Here is a 13,332-nt window from a genome sequence, read left to right as displayed (position 1 = left end):
TAACGAGAGCCAGCGAAAAAAGAAAACACGCCCCGAACCCGTCCGGCAGCTACGGAGGAGGAGGAGGAGAAGGAGGAGGGTGCGTGTGTGTGTGCGCGGCGCGGCGCTGAGATCCAGAGTTTGTCGGGCCCTCCCTCCCCGCAGCCTGACTCACTTCCCTGGCGACTACCAGCCCAGTGCGCCCGGAATAGCAGGTAGGAACGATCCCCCCGCTCCCCTTTGTGCCACCCACCACCCTGCCTCCCTCCCTCCCTCCGCCGCTAGGAGAATGTCTGCCCGGCCCCACCCGGCCCTCTTTTAAGCTTTCTTTTCGGTTGCAAAAGCCAGCTTCGTTTCCCCCCTAAAGTTGGACTGGAAAAAGGGCTGCGTCGCCTTTTCTTTTTTCCTTTGCCAACTGGACGTATCTTGGCGGGGAGTAGAGGGAATCGTCTGATCCGCGTGTTACGAAAGAAGGTTGGGCCGTAGGATCCGGGCATGGAAGGCATCGCCCACGCCGAGCCTGCCCGGGGCAGCGACTGCACGTCTCTCGTTTGGTAGAGGGCGGGCCCCGATGGAGGGTTTGAAAGGGGACTAGGGACCGGGCGACAGGGTGACCATCTGCCTCCTCCGTTTGGCCCTTTTAGACGCGTCTCCCGCCACTCTGGCCCTCCGTTGGTAAGGCAGAGCCGAGCCCGGAGCGTCCCGGGCTTTTGAAAGTTGGCAGCTATAGGCTTGGGCTCTTCCGCCCAACCCTCCGCTCTGACCCTCGAGCCCCACGGCATTTGCTGTCCTGTCAGAGGATGAGGGGGTGTTGGAGGGTCTGGAGCTCGACCAAACTGCTTTCCTTGCCAAAGGACTGCAGGTAATGGCTGATGGGATAGGTTTTCGGGTTCCTTAGCTGACCCTGGAGTAGGCTTTGAACGCTTTGGGCGGGGTTACTTTCTCCGTGTGCTAAACTTAGTCAGGAGCTCAGTTTACCCCGATGGCTGACTTTCCTTCTTTTCCCGCGTGAATCTGCTTCTTCCATTCAACGCAATTTAGACTTCAGTTGAATGCAGACATTTGTAGTTGGAAAAATAGTATAATCAACGGTTTGTTTTTCGTACAGCTTAATTTAGCCATGCAAGCTGCTGATTGGTAACGCCCCCCCCCCCTATAAATAACTCAAAGCAGTAAGCACATCTAATGCTCTTTTTCCCACAACCACCTTGTGAGAGGAGAGAGAGGCTAACTGGCCCAAAGTCATCCAGCCGGATTTCATACCTAAGGCCGGACTAGAATTCATGGTGCTCTGGCTTCTAGACTGCTGCTTTAACCACTAGACCAAACTGACTCTTGGTTCTCTCTCCCTCCTCCCTATTTAACTGTTCCCCAAATTAAAAAGGAATACAGATCTTCTACTGTTGGTTATTACACCCCGAATGTCCTAATTAGCACAATGTTTCTCTGATCATTCGCTTGCCTTAATTGTTTTTTTAAATGTTACTTAATCTTAGGCCTAGGAAGCATGCAACTGTAATAATAAGTTTCACTGTTATGGATTAAATGTGTTCCTAACCCCTTTCTATCCCAAATTGTTAGGCAAAAAAAGAGTTACAGTATTCTGTCTGCATTTTGATTGGGGGGGGCAGGATTCAAGGGAAAGCCAAGGCACACCCAGGCATCTGAGACAAAACAAATTTGCAAACTATGTCTGATACTGATTCAGGCCCCAGCTCTGAACATTTTTCCATTTAAATAAAAACATTTTCTTCATAGAGGTAGAACCTAAATTTAGACAGAGTAGAAAACAGAATTTTAGACAGATCTAATAAGTACAATAATTACTTGAAGTTTTGTTTTTTTGTCTTGTTTTTTCCTCAGTTATGTTGGGTTTTAGGAGAAATTGAATCGGACAAAGGTCCAGAATAAGATGTGATTTAATGTATTAATCTAATTTATGGCTATTTGACATACCATAATAAAGCAATGCATAACTTGTTACATGTGTATGTATGGATGTGGATTCTAATCAGACACAATCCGTTGTAATACATATCTCGAATGCATGGGTTCCATTTGGTTCCATTAAATAAGTTCAGAAGATTTTGAGGGGAATTTGTTTAAATGGCCTCTTTTGTGGCTGAAAAGAAATCTTTTTGTATTCATGCTCAGGCAAAGAATATGGTGAAAAACTTAAGGAGTGGCTTATAATTCTTTTGTCTTCCCCCCAGTTCTTTTGTCAAAGTTATAATCTCGCAAAAATGCAAAACATTTGTTGCTTTTTAAAGATTTATGAAGGCCTATATGTTTATGTGCTAGATTGAATATTATTAGCTACATTAAGAGATATCCAAAGTTTTCAGGTATTGAAGTTGGGCAGCATTAATACATTAACATGAATAAAATAAACTGTACACATAAGTATAGAAGGAAATGATACACAAAAATGCAGATTGTGGCATTAAATAAAACCTGATTAAAATAAGTACACATGACAAAATATTTGTTGCCGGCAGTAATCCCAAGGGTACATTTATCGTAAGTTACGTGTAATGAAACAACATCTTTATCTTGATTCAGAGGGAGTCATCAAATGGGTTTCTTTGATTTTATTTTTTTCATCAAGTGGAGTAGGAAGAACATAATCCTCTTATCCTACACTCAGCAAATATGCTTTAGGAAACTATGTGCCCCTCCCGGAGGCTTTAGCAAAACTGTGCTAGTAAACTGCCTAGCACTGAATTAGATCCACCCACTACTGCCTTCCCTGGCTTAATCCAACATCGCCCAACTGTTTACAGGCATGGCTAGTTTGTAGTACTGTAAGGGGTTGAGAACATTAGTTCTTGTTGAGGCAATGTTGCTCAGCCCCTCTTGTTATAACAGACCCCATTGTCCTTTCCTATTATGGGAGATATAGTCACTTCCAAATAGTGACTTTATTTATGTTGGGGTTTGCTCCCCCATCTCATTTCTTCCTTTCATACGTAACTCTTTTAGGAACAGCTTGTTTATTACATATTATTCCCTTCAGAAAAAAAAGGGAAAAAAGTGCTTCTGCTGAAATCATTCTCTTCAGGGAACCTGTAGTAACGTTGGTACTGAAGCTACTTTTGCTTTCAAGTTAACATATTTTAGAGGCTGGTGTGATCATCTGTGAGAGATTTAGTTTTAAAAGTAGGTGTTTTCCAATTGTACAGTTAATTGTTATTTAGGGATATTGGCTGCAACTTATTTCTCTCCATTCTGCATTTTTTAGGTAGCACCATGGATGAATATAAAGGCATGACAGACAAGGAACTTATTGCACGATTGAAAAAATACAGCATCCCCCACGGGCCTGTTGTTGGTATGTGTTGTGACAATGTGTTTACCCAGAGCAGAAAAAAATAAGTACAGGTAGTCCTCAACATATGGTTTTAATTGAGCTCGCAGTTTGAACACTAAGTTACGATGGTTGCATAGTGGGTTACCGCATGACCATGCCTGGATTTTATTACCTTTTTTTGTGGCGATGATTAAGTGAACCCGTTGTTTGCTCTGGGGTGGGTTTAGTTGGAAACAAGTAAAGGCCAGGTTTCAGCAAAAACTTCATAATTTGCACTCATGTGACCACAGAGTACTACAAACAGTCGTAAATGTGAGTGGCCCTAAATGTCAAAACTTTGCACCTGGGTCATAACTCCCTTTTTCAGGATCCTTCATAACTTCAAATTGTCAATAAGTGATCTGTTATAAGATGAGGACTGGAAGTGGGAAAGTAGCAGGCTAAGAAAGGAACCCAATAACCCCCCAGAAAGATAGTTTTATGGCAAAAATTTCTTTTCCCCAAAATTTATGTGCAACCCCCACCCCTGTGAAAATGTAATTTTTAATGAACTGGGAGGGAAAATTATTAGAATATTGAACATTAGTTGTAAGAATACCCTTAATTGATTTTAGTTATTTTAATCAACATTAAATCAAGTTCATTTTTCTCTAATCACTTATTTTATTCTGGATTTTTTCCCTTCATGAGCATTGCCAGGCCCTCCCTTCAGCACAGCACTGAAAGCCAAGGATAGTTCTTAGTTCATAAAAATTGTACATTTGGCTTTTACAGCAGAAGAGACCAGCATATAAGAGAATATTTTATTTGCCCCGCCTTCCTCCAGTTTTTCATTAATTTCACTAATTTCACAATGAATTGCCTGAAGTGATGGAGCATATGGGGATAAAATCCTGTCACTCTCACAGGTGAGGGAGGAAGCTGCATAAATAACCCATGTGGATACCATAATTGAGTCTTCTGGCTCTTTAAGAAGGAGAAATGTCAGAAGAGTCTTAAAATGATTAAAGGGAGTGCTGCACCTAACCAGGAATTACTTTTCTGTGAAATATCCAACCCACATTTATCTTGGACAAATGTGGCTTTGGGCGTGTTTTCACAACAGATTAACATTGTGAACAATATTTAGGACAGGTTAAGCAATGAGCTTTCCTTTGGGAGTTGGCAAGACTTTGAAGCAATCAATAAAGATATCTGGAAGTATTAATAGAAGAGTAGAAGGGACATATGGAGGAAGCTGAAGGGTTGTATATTGTTCTCTCCTTAGATATAACCCCAGTCTGATTTCTGTTTCCTAGGATCTACCCGGAAACTTTATGAAAGGAAAATCTATGAATATGAGACTGAGCGGACTCAATATCCTTCACCTGGAGGGTCTGTGTCCCACACAGGTAAGAAGAAACTGACCCAAGGGGAGAAAGGTCTCCCCACCAAGCACTAACCTCTTTTCTCACCCACACAGAGCCAGCCACCAGCCAAAGCTACGTAAAAGAGACCTTTGTGAGCCCACGAAAAGCAGAAGACTTCAACTATGGACGAGAAGGTGAGTGACATGAATCGCTAAGACAGGAGTAAAAGAACAGACATGGACAAAGAAACAAAAGACGTTAGAAGGATGAGCAATCCAAGAAACAAACAAGCAAACAGGTGAAAATTAGCAGGGCAATGGCATTTGTGTTCTTGGTGCTCTAAGGAAATGGACAATCAAAGTTAAAAAGGGAAAGTCTCCATTGATTTGAGATCGACATTTGGGTGACTATGTGGGCATTTCCATGCTGTCTTCATGACAACAGTAGGGAAATAATTTGCCATTGCCTTCCTTGGAGAGTGTTTTGCAACTTTTCAGTCTAATGTCTACAGCCCAGGTATGTTGTAATAATACTAAACAGACCCAACCTTTTTTAATTTCCCAGCCAAGGTGACCCAGGTACTGACTCCTATTCAAGCTGAATCAAATTTAAATACCTTCTGATTCCTTCTACCCTGCAGCTCTTGGCTCCACAAGAACTTACTTCAAAGAATATGTCCCAACAAGACAGGAATACTATTCTGAGTACAGAGATGAAGGTAGGTATGAGAGGACAGTATTTGACTGAAGGAAGATGGATTATAAGCCATGGACATAGGATGAGGATATTGAAAAGCCAGGAGTTTTTTATTTGGGAGGAAGATATATTTTATTGGGGTGAGGGGGTGTTATAGCAAGAGAAATATATTCTCTCATCAAAAAAAATGACATAGTTCATATTCAGAACTCAACCCCCAAAACAGGGATTTCTATATAAACCTGACTTGGTTGTGACTAAAACCACAAACAGGTTGTTAGGACTTTATTTTACACATGTTATGTGTAATCAATGATGTATTTGTCCCATAAGATTGATTTTAGGGCATTTTGACATCATGGTTAACTTTGTTGTCACTGACACTGCCAAAATTAATATTCTGCATCATAAGCAGGTACATTTTAAGAACATACAGATAGGTGCCTTTTGCTTTCTATGATCTTTGCCTTCTTTCAGTCAAAAGTCACTTCCACCCTATTTTCATGACAAATTGTGATTTAAAAAAATCTATATAACATATACTTAATTCAGTGCTGATTTTTATAACACCTGAACATTCATACACATTTTTGTATATACTGCCCTTAATATGTACATTTTTGTAAATTACTCTTTCCATGTTTATACCCTTTGGAATGATATTTTTTCTTAACACATTTTATAAGCATTTTTTGAAGGGGAGATTTATACTCAGTTGTACAAAAAGTAAAGAATACTAAAGAACATTAAAGAAGATCTTCCACTTTCTCTGTTAGTTTGGAATTACTCATTGGATTTGTCTGTCTTTACTTACTATAACATAAAGTAATTCATACAAGTTAATATAGACAGAGGAATACAAATTTCTCCACAGTCCATAGATTGGCTAGAAGATGTAGAGGTCTACAGTATTTTAGCAGGAATTCTGTTCTGATTCTATCATTCACTACTCATTGATATGATTATATTAAATGTTGCTTTGGTAATTATGAAAGTTATCATTTTTTTTAATGTCAGAATTTCTGGAATGTTTCTTCTTATCTCAGGAATGAATTCTGCAAGCACAGGTGGTCCTTGCTTAATGACCATTTGTTCAGTGACCATTCAAACTTAGGATGATGCTGAACAAATGATGGTTATGACTGGTCTTTGGACTAATGATCATCATTTGCTGGCTTACACAAGCAAAATCAATGGGGAAGCCAGCGGGGGATAGCAAATAGTGGCCACGTGATCTCCTTGTTTAACAACCCACAGTGATCCCCTTTACAATGGCAATGAGAAGTTCTGGGATTTCTTTGCTAAGTGGCATGGTCATATGATGTTATGCTTTATAAGTGCATTGCTTGATCCCAATTATGTTGTGAAATTTGGATTACCTATAATTGTGTTATGTCATATGCAACAGAATGCCAAACAGATCCAAAACCATTTGCAGATACTATCTTTCCCTTCTGCAACATGTTTTCAGCTTTAATAGCTTAACTTGCTTTTTATACTACAAATACATACACACATATGTGCCAGAAAGAGGAAGAGCTTTTGCTTTAACTTTTTTTCCCTGTGATTTCCTAGATCCCAGTCCCACTGAGTCATATCTGAGTTATAATTACAATTTGCCCCACCACGAAGAGCATTCTTCATATGCATCAGAAGGTAGGAAGAAAAATGAGAGTGCAAAATGGGCTTTGAAAATTCACAAAACCTGTAAGATTAGAACCATAACATTTGGTCAAACTGATAATTATTGAGAAATCTGGGAACAAAAAAACATCCATCAGAGAAATCTGATCTTGCCAGCCTTTATTATTATTATTTTTATATTGATATATAGCAAAAATTATATGCCATACCATCAGAGTCTTTGACAGACCTTTCTCTTTCTTTTATGTCAGATACGGATGTAAACACTTCTGAGCCCTCCAGATCTTCCTATCGGAGTTATTCATCCTTATTAAGCCATACTACATCTCCAGGGACAGTGAGCGCCCGCCAACCAGTAAGTTGTTCCTCACATGCTTGTCAAGCCCAAAGACAACACCGAGAAGTCTAGTTGTAGGGATGAGCAAACTGAGTCCGAGGAGGAGTCATATGTGTCATGAGTCACAAGTAGATCTAAATCCAGCCCACTTTGAATGCCTCTCTTATCTCCTGCTCATTTCCCTTGACCCCTAGTTGGTCAGATTCTTGTAGATTCTGCCTGAATCTCCTGATTTCCCTGGCAATTGACATTAGTTGAATCCAACCTGTCACTTGCTTATTCCTAACAGAGAGAATCTTTCCAAACTAAAACTATAAGCTTCCAACCTACCAGATATAGTTTGAGAGATTCTTGAACCTCTTTTCCTGTTTCCCCTCCAGCTTGGGCTACACAGTCTTTTAATCCTTCCCTGTCTCTGGGAAAGCTCCATGCTGGCCAAACTCTCCCCAAGATACATATCCCATCACACATAACTAGACAGAACAAGAAAGCTATCCACATTGGAAACAGTCAAGGAAAGATTCCTCCTTACAACTTTGTATAGATAGTCTTCGACTTATGATCGTAGTTGGGACTGGCTTCTCTATTGCTAAGCAAAGCAGTTTGTTAAATGAGTTGCACCCAATTTTACAAACATTTTTTGCCACAGTTGTTAAGCAAATTACTGCAGCTCAGTGAATCATGTGATCATTAAGCAAATCCAGTTTCCCCCATTGGTTTTGCTTATCAGAAGCCAGCTGGGAAGGTCACACATGATGATCACATGACCCCAGGAGGCTGCAACTGTTGCTAATATGTGCTGGTTGCCAAGCCGCGAACTTTTGATCATATGACCGGGGAGGATGCTGCAATGGTCATAAGTGAGGGGACCGGTCATAAGTAATTTTTTTTCCAGTACTGTTGTCATTTCACATGGTTGCTAAACAAACAATTTTAAGTGAAGGGCTACCCGTATACTCACTACTGTCCATATTTTCTTTCAGATTGCAGAGCCATATCCCTACTCTTCCAGTGAAAAGGATATGTCAGCTGGGAGGTAAGGAGGGTCAGTGCAGAGGCACCAGTAAGAAAGAATATTCCTGAGAACATCTTGTGGAAGGGGTTGCTGGTTTGCTTTGTGGGTGGATGCCTTTCTGTGGTTCCTTCAGAAAAAGGCATGGTTTGATGACCTTGAGGGAAGCCAGGTGATGCTAAGTCCAGATAGAGCTACTTCAAAGAGTCCTTAAGAAACCCTGTGCCCACATGCCCCTGTGCCCCAAAATAATTTATGGAATTTGAATTGGAAATGCTGCACAGCCTTATCTATAATGGGGAGTCCGCTCAGTGTTGCCAAATATTTCTGGCTCTAAAGAAAGGTTGATGCTAAAACTGCCATCAGCTGAGACAGTTTTCCCCAACTTGGTTCCATCTTGATATATCAGGGCTGCCATTCTCAGAATAGCTGCCGGCTGTTAGTGTTGGAAGTTGCAGTTCCAGCACATTTTGGCCAAACAAGTTCAGTGAAGCCTTCTATCTCAGGCAGTGGATTTTGAGCACCGTCAGGATTTTTAAAAAGATTTTTTATTAAAGTTTATTATAAGCTACGAATAGAAACAAAAATTGAGGAACCTTAAAGAGACAAGCACAGAAAGAGGTAAAAAAGGAAAAAATAGTGAGTTCTGATTTTTTTTTCAGTATAGTAAATAAAAAAAATGCAGGTAGTCTTCCACTTACAATTACACTTGAGCCCCAAATTTATGCTGTTAAGTGAGATATTTGTTAACCGAATTTTCTCCTATTTTATTACCTTTCTTGCCTCAGTTGTTAAGTGAATCACTGCAGTTGATAAGTTAATCACCTGGTTGGTTATCTGGCTTCCCTATTCAGTTTACTTGTCAGGAGGTCACAAAAGGTGATCACATGACCTTGGGACAGACCAACTGAATCAGACTAAATAGGAATCAGTTGCCAAGCGCCTGAATTTTGATCACATGACCATGGAGATGCTGTAAAGGTCATAACTGTGAAAAATGGTCATAATTCACTTTTTTCCATGCTGTTGTAACTTGGAACAGTCACTAAATGAACTGTTGCACGTCAAAGACTACTTGTATGCAACCTCAATCTTTTGCTTTACATTTTTAAATGTTTGAAGCAAAAGTCATTCTGATCATCAAAACCTAAACCTAAAGTTTCATTTTTTTCAGTTTTGGTTCAAAAACCAGAAGCGGTTTCCAAATGAAAACAGCAGTTAGATAAATTATCTTTAATTCACACAGTCAATTTTGCCATCTCCAGCTCCATCATCTTTACCATCCATTCTTCCATTGTGGGAATTAGTTTGTCTGTCTATCCTTGTGCATCTAAGATTTTTGCTCTTGTCAACATACGTAGAAGCAAAAGTTTTGAACACCACCAGAATGATCAGCATCAGTGCAATTATCAAAATGAGAATCTTTTGCAATCTTTGTGAAAAATCTGAAAGGCAGGGTAGCATTAATATGCAAATGATGTCTAGTGGAAACCAGGTGAGAGTAAGAGAAATTTCATATCACGCCCAATAGAAAATCTAATCCAGGAGGCCTTAAATCACAGTGCCTAGGGTTGACAAGGTTCTTCTGCACAGCACTGACTGATATGAACTTCATCCCTGCAATTCATTTCCATGGAGCTTTGTCTTGTCAGCAATGGTTTACTTCGTGTTAATTAGTGGGAAAAGACAAAGTGTTTTTGTCTTTTGATAGTCATCCAAATGTTTTAGATTTTCTTAATTCAACAATAAATTACTGGCTAGTTTTTAGTATGAAACAGTTTGCTCAGTTCTCTTTCTTTCTGTAACCTAATTTGCCAGCACTGGAAGGCTTTATTCTATGAAAACAAATTTTTGGCTCTGTCTAGTCATTATTAAGACACCTCAAAAGAGAGAAATATTCCCTGGATTTAGGGAAAGTCAAAGGGGCTGACAAACAGCTTCTATTTACTTTGAACCTAAAATGGTTGCCCATTACCACCAAAGCAGCGGGCAGAAATCTTAACATGCATTGTCAATAAATCCAAGACTACCCTCTTATTTTAAATATATATTTATTGGACAAAAGAGCTTCTTACTCCATTCTGGAAAAGTATTTTGCATTTTTGGAGTGTGTCATGGGAGCTCTCAGCAGTGATTGCCATGAAAAGAGTAAATAGGAGGAGGTTATTTACAGAAGCAACAGCAGTAGCAGTGTAGTGATAATAACAATATAATAGAGTTTAAGGGACCTTGAAGGTCTTCTAGTCCAACCCCCTGCTCAAGCAGGAGACCCTATACAATCTGAGACAAGTGCCTGCCCAGTCCAGTCTCTTCTTAAAAGCCTCCAGTGACGCAACACCCACAATTTCTGGAGGCAAGCCATTCCACTGGTTGATTGTTCTCACTTATCAGGAAATTTCCCCTTATGCCACATGCAGATACTCATCAATTTACGACCACAATTGAGCCCAACATTTCTGTTGTTAAGTGAGACATTGGTTAAGTGAGTTTTGCTCCATTTTATGACTTTTCTTGCCCCAGTTGTTAAGTGAATCACTGCAGTTGATAAGTTAGTAACCCAGTTATTATTAAATGAACCTGGCTTCCCCATTGACTTTGCTTGCGAGAAAGTCACAAAAGTTGTTCACATGACCCTGGGACACTGCAACTGTCACAAATATGAACCTGAATTTTGGTCTCATGATCATAGGGATGCTGCAAAGGTCGTAACTGTGAAAAATGGCCATAAGTCACGTTTTTCAGTATTGTTGTAACTTTGAACAGTCACTAAACAAACGATTGTAAGTCAAGGACTACCTGTAGTGCCACATTGCCACAGTGGGCAGGGCCGGTCACAGGACAGCCATTCCCCAGAAGGCAGAAGGAGTGAAGAGGCTCTCTGACACTCCCTCTAACGATCCAGCGTGCTCTCTATCCCTCCTGATCTTTCTCTGACCTGGGGAGCTGCATCTGGGGACCACAGCTATCTTCCTGTTTGCTGAGAATGCCTATGGGATTCTTGTAAATCAAAAAGAAAAAGTCAGTCTTTCCTCACTTAACATCAAGAATATTCAGAAATAATTAAAGCTATGCGGAGGCAAGTGGGTACCCAGGTGTGTGTAAGTAGGCAAATTGATCCCCCATGGGAATGCAATGAATTCCTGTCTCTCAGATGGGACCCGAAGAGGCTGAATGCCCTGCTGTAATGGTATGTGGGCAGGGGTAGGATCCTACTGGCATAACAACTGGTTTGCTTCTCACGCATGCACGCCAAATGCACGCATGCACATTACTCACAAATTACCAGGTCCAGCAAGCATTCATCTGCTCCAGCTGACAAGCGACACTCAGCTGTGTCATGCAAAGCAGCTGAGGAGGAAAAAGCAGAGAATAAAGGACAGCCTAGAGCCTGGGCAGGTGGGTGGGCCAAATAGACAATCAGAAGATTGTCACAGTGAACGGGTTCGGTGTCAGCTGCTCTTCAGAGCTACCAGTTCTATAGAACCGGGCCGAACTGGTAGCATCCTACTCCTGTATGTGGGTATGCTTCATGTCTGGACTACCTCAAAGGCTGACATCAATCTTCTGAGGTTCTTTTGCCCCCCTCTCCTCCATCAGGCTCAAATGTGATTTATCAGACCATTGTCTAGGCTGCAGCTCTTCCTTCTGCCTCCCAAGGTCATTCCCATATACCATTCATTGTATCTCCCTGTAACAATTCTTATAGATCTTCCAGTAAAAGAAAGAAAGCAAGTACTTATGAGCAGGCCTACATTAGAACTATTGGTCGTCTAGAGTTGACTATGTGTTTATATTATGATAGTGTTTCTTAGTGCTTCTGTCAGAAAATTATATCGCAGTGAAAAAGAAGTCATAATGTGGACTGCATTAAAGAGATTCTCCAAGACTTAATAAAATTTATGTAGGAAATAAATCTTCATACCTTAGGAACCATGTTTTAACACAGATTGTATCAGGGAGATTTAATTAGTCATGGGGCCAAGAAGGATTTAGACGTGTCTTGAGCTCTAGTTAAAGAAGATAACACTTACATTTCTCTTTTGGGTTTATATTTGCAGAGACAGCAGTTCCTACCAGAGCGTTTTCCAAAGGAAATCATCTGGCTTGTCTTCGCTGGAGGTGAAGCCCCGCCGTGCCATACATGCAGAACGCCAGGCCCAGGAGGCAGAGGAGGCTCTGAGGAGCAATGCAGAAACCAAGCGATATCTCCCTCTCTGGCTCCAGCTCCTGGTGTTTGGGCTGCTGGCTGCCTTCCTGGTCTTCATCTACTTCTTAGAGGGAGGGGCTGATGGTAACCCCTTTGCCAAGTACATTAGTCAGTGAAGCCTTGGCTTTTATTACTAAACTGGCTCCCCAAGAGCCTAGGCCAGTCTTAGCTGACCTGGTCCCTTTCAGATTGGTTGGGGCTGCAATGTCCAGCAGTCACAGCCCATTGGCTGCCACGCTGTGATTTGCAGTCCTAACCAGAGGGCACCACAAAAGCCAGGAGTGGCCTAGAATTTTGTGTGTGGGGTTTTTTGGGGGTATGTGTGTATATGTTAGAATGTTGGGTTTTTTTTACAGTAAGTGCCTTCTTGTCAATCAATAGAAAAAAAGGAAGTGGTATATTGAGGGCCAGGGATGGAAAGGTTTCCGGAGAAAAAGCAGATCTCCACACTTGGGGCCATCCCCTTCCTGAAACCAGCTAACACGGGGCATTTTTATCTGTTGATTTTATAAGCTTGTCTTTATATCATTCAGGAGCATGGGTGGCTTCTTTTGAGGGGGTGGGCGGGCGTGGAGGGAAGAATTGTAGCCTATCTATTGCTTTGTTTGTTTTAAATATACAAATGTACGGAATATCTGAATAAACCTTCCCATTTTTTAAGGTTCATTATTTCATTATTTCACCTCAGTCTAGATAATCACATTGCTCGCCCTCCCACAACTCCAAATCTTTTTTAAGGTCAAATAGCTGAAGGGTTTCTCCATAGCTTATATCATTTTGATTTGGCCAGCTGTGTAA

The 13,332-nt window shown here is 41.0% G+C and overlaps 1 protein-coding gene across 4 annotated transcripts; it reads left to right on the top strand.

Moving 5' to 3' along the window:
• Positions 1 to 32: 32 nt before the first annotated feature.
• On the top strand, positions 33 to 13,198 carry EMD (emerin). Of its 4 annotated transcripts, none has more exons than XM_026711355.2 (9): positions 33 to 194; positions 3,221 to 3,310; positions 4,588 to 4,680; positions 4,752 to 4,832; positions 5,279 to 5,356; positions 6,910 to 6,990; positions 7,230 to 7,333; positions 8,299 to 8,351; positions 12,386 to 13,198. In XM_026711355.2, the coding sequence occupies exons 2-9, from the start codon at positions 3,229 to 3,231 to the stop codon at positions 12,648 to 12,650; spliced, it is 837 nt and encodes a 278-aa protein (XP_026567140.1). In that variant the 5' UTR covers positions 33 to 194; positions 3,221 to 3,228; the 3' UTR covers positions 12,651 to 13,198. The 4 variants fall into 4 exon arrangements, with proteins under 4 accessions (XP_026567140.1, XP_087774707.1, XP_087774705.1 ...); XM_087918581.1 differs by lacking the exon at positions 33 to 194 and adding an exon at positions 335 to 453; XM_087918579.1 differs by lacking the exon at positions 33 to 194 and adding an exon at positions 444 to 654.
• The last annotated feature ends 134 nt before the right edge of the window (positions 13,199 to 13,332 follow it).

Source organism: Pseudonaja textilis, unplaced genomic scaffold (assembly GCF_049901715.1).
Source record: "Pseudonaja textilis isolate UNSWEBS1 unplaced genomic scaffold, rPseTex1.2 PTEXCTG108, whole genome shotgun sequence".
In the NCBI taxonomy this organism is placed as follows: domain Eukaryota; kingdom Metazoa; phylum Chordata; class Lepidosauria; order Squamata; family Elapidae; genus Pseudonaja; species Pseudonaja textilis.
Note: the sequence above shows the minus strand (reverse complement) of the source record. Positions and strands in the feature narration are given on the sequence as shown.

Bases quoted from the DNA above. Each gene is read 5' to 3' on its own strand.
- EMD (XM_026711355.2), top strand. From the start codon at position 3,229: ATGGATGAATATAAAGGCATGACAGACAAGGAACTTATTGCACGATTG. The intron at 3,311-4,587 runs GTATGTGTTGTG...TCTGTTTCCTAG, and splicing joins CCCCCACGGGCCTGTTGTTG to GATCTACCCGGAAACTTTAT. The intron at 4,681-4,751 runs GTAAGAAGAAAC...TCACCCACACAG, and splicing joins AGGGTCTGTGTCCCACACAG to AGCCAGCCACCAGCCAAAGC.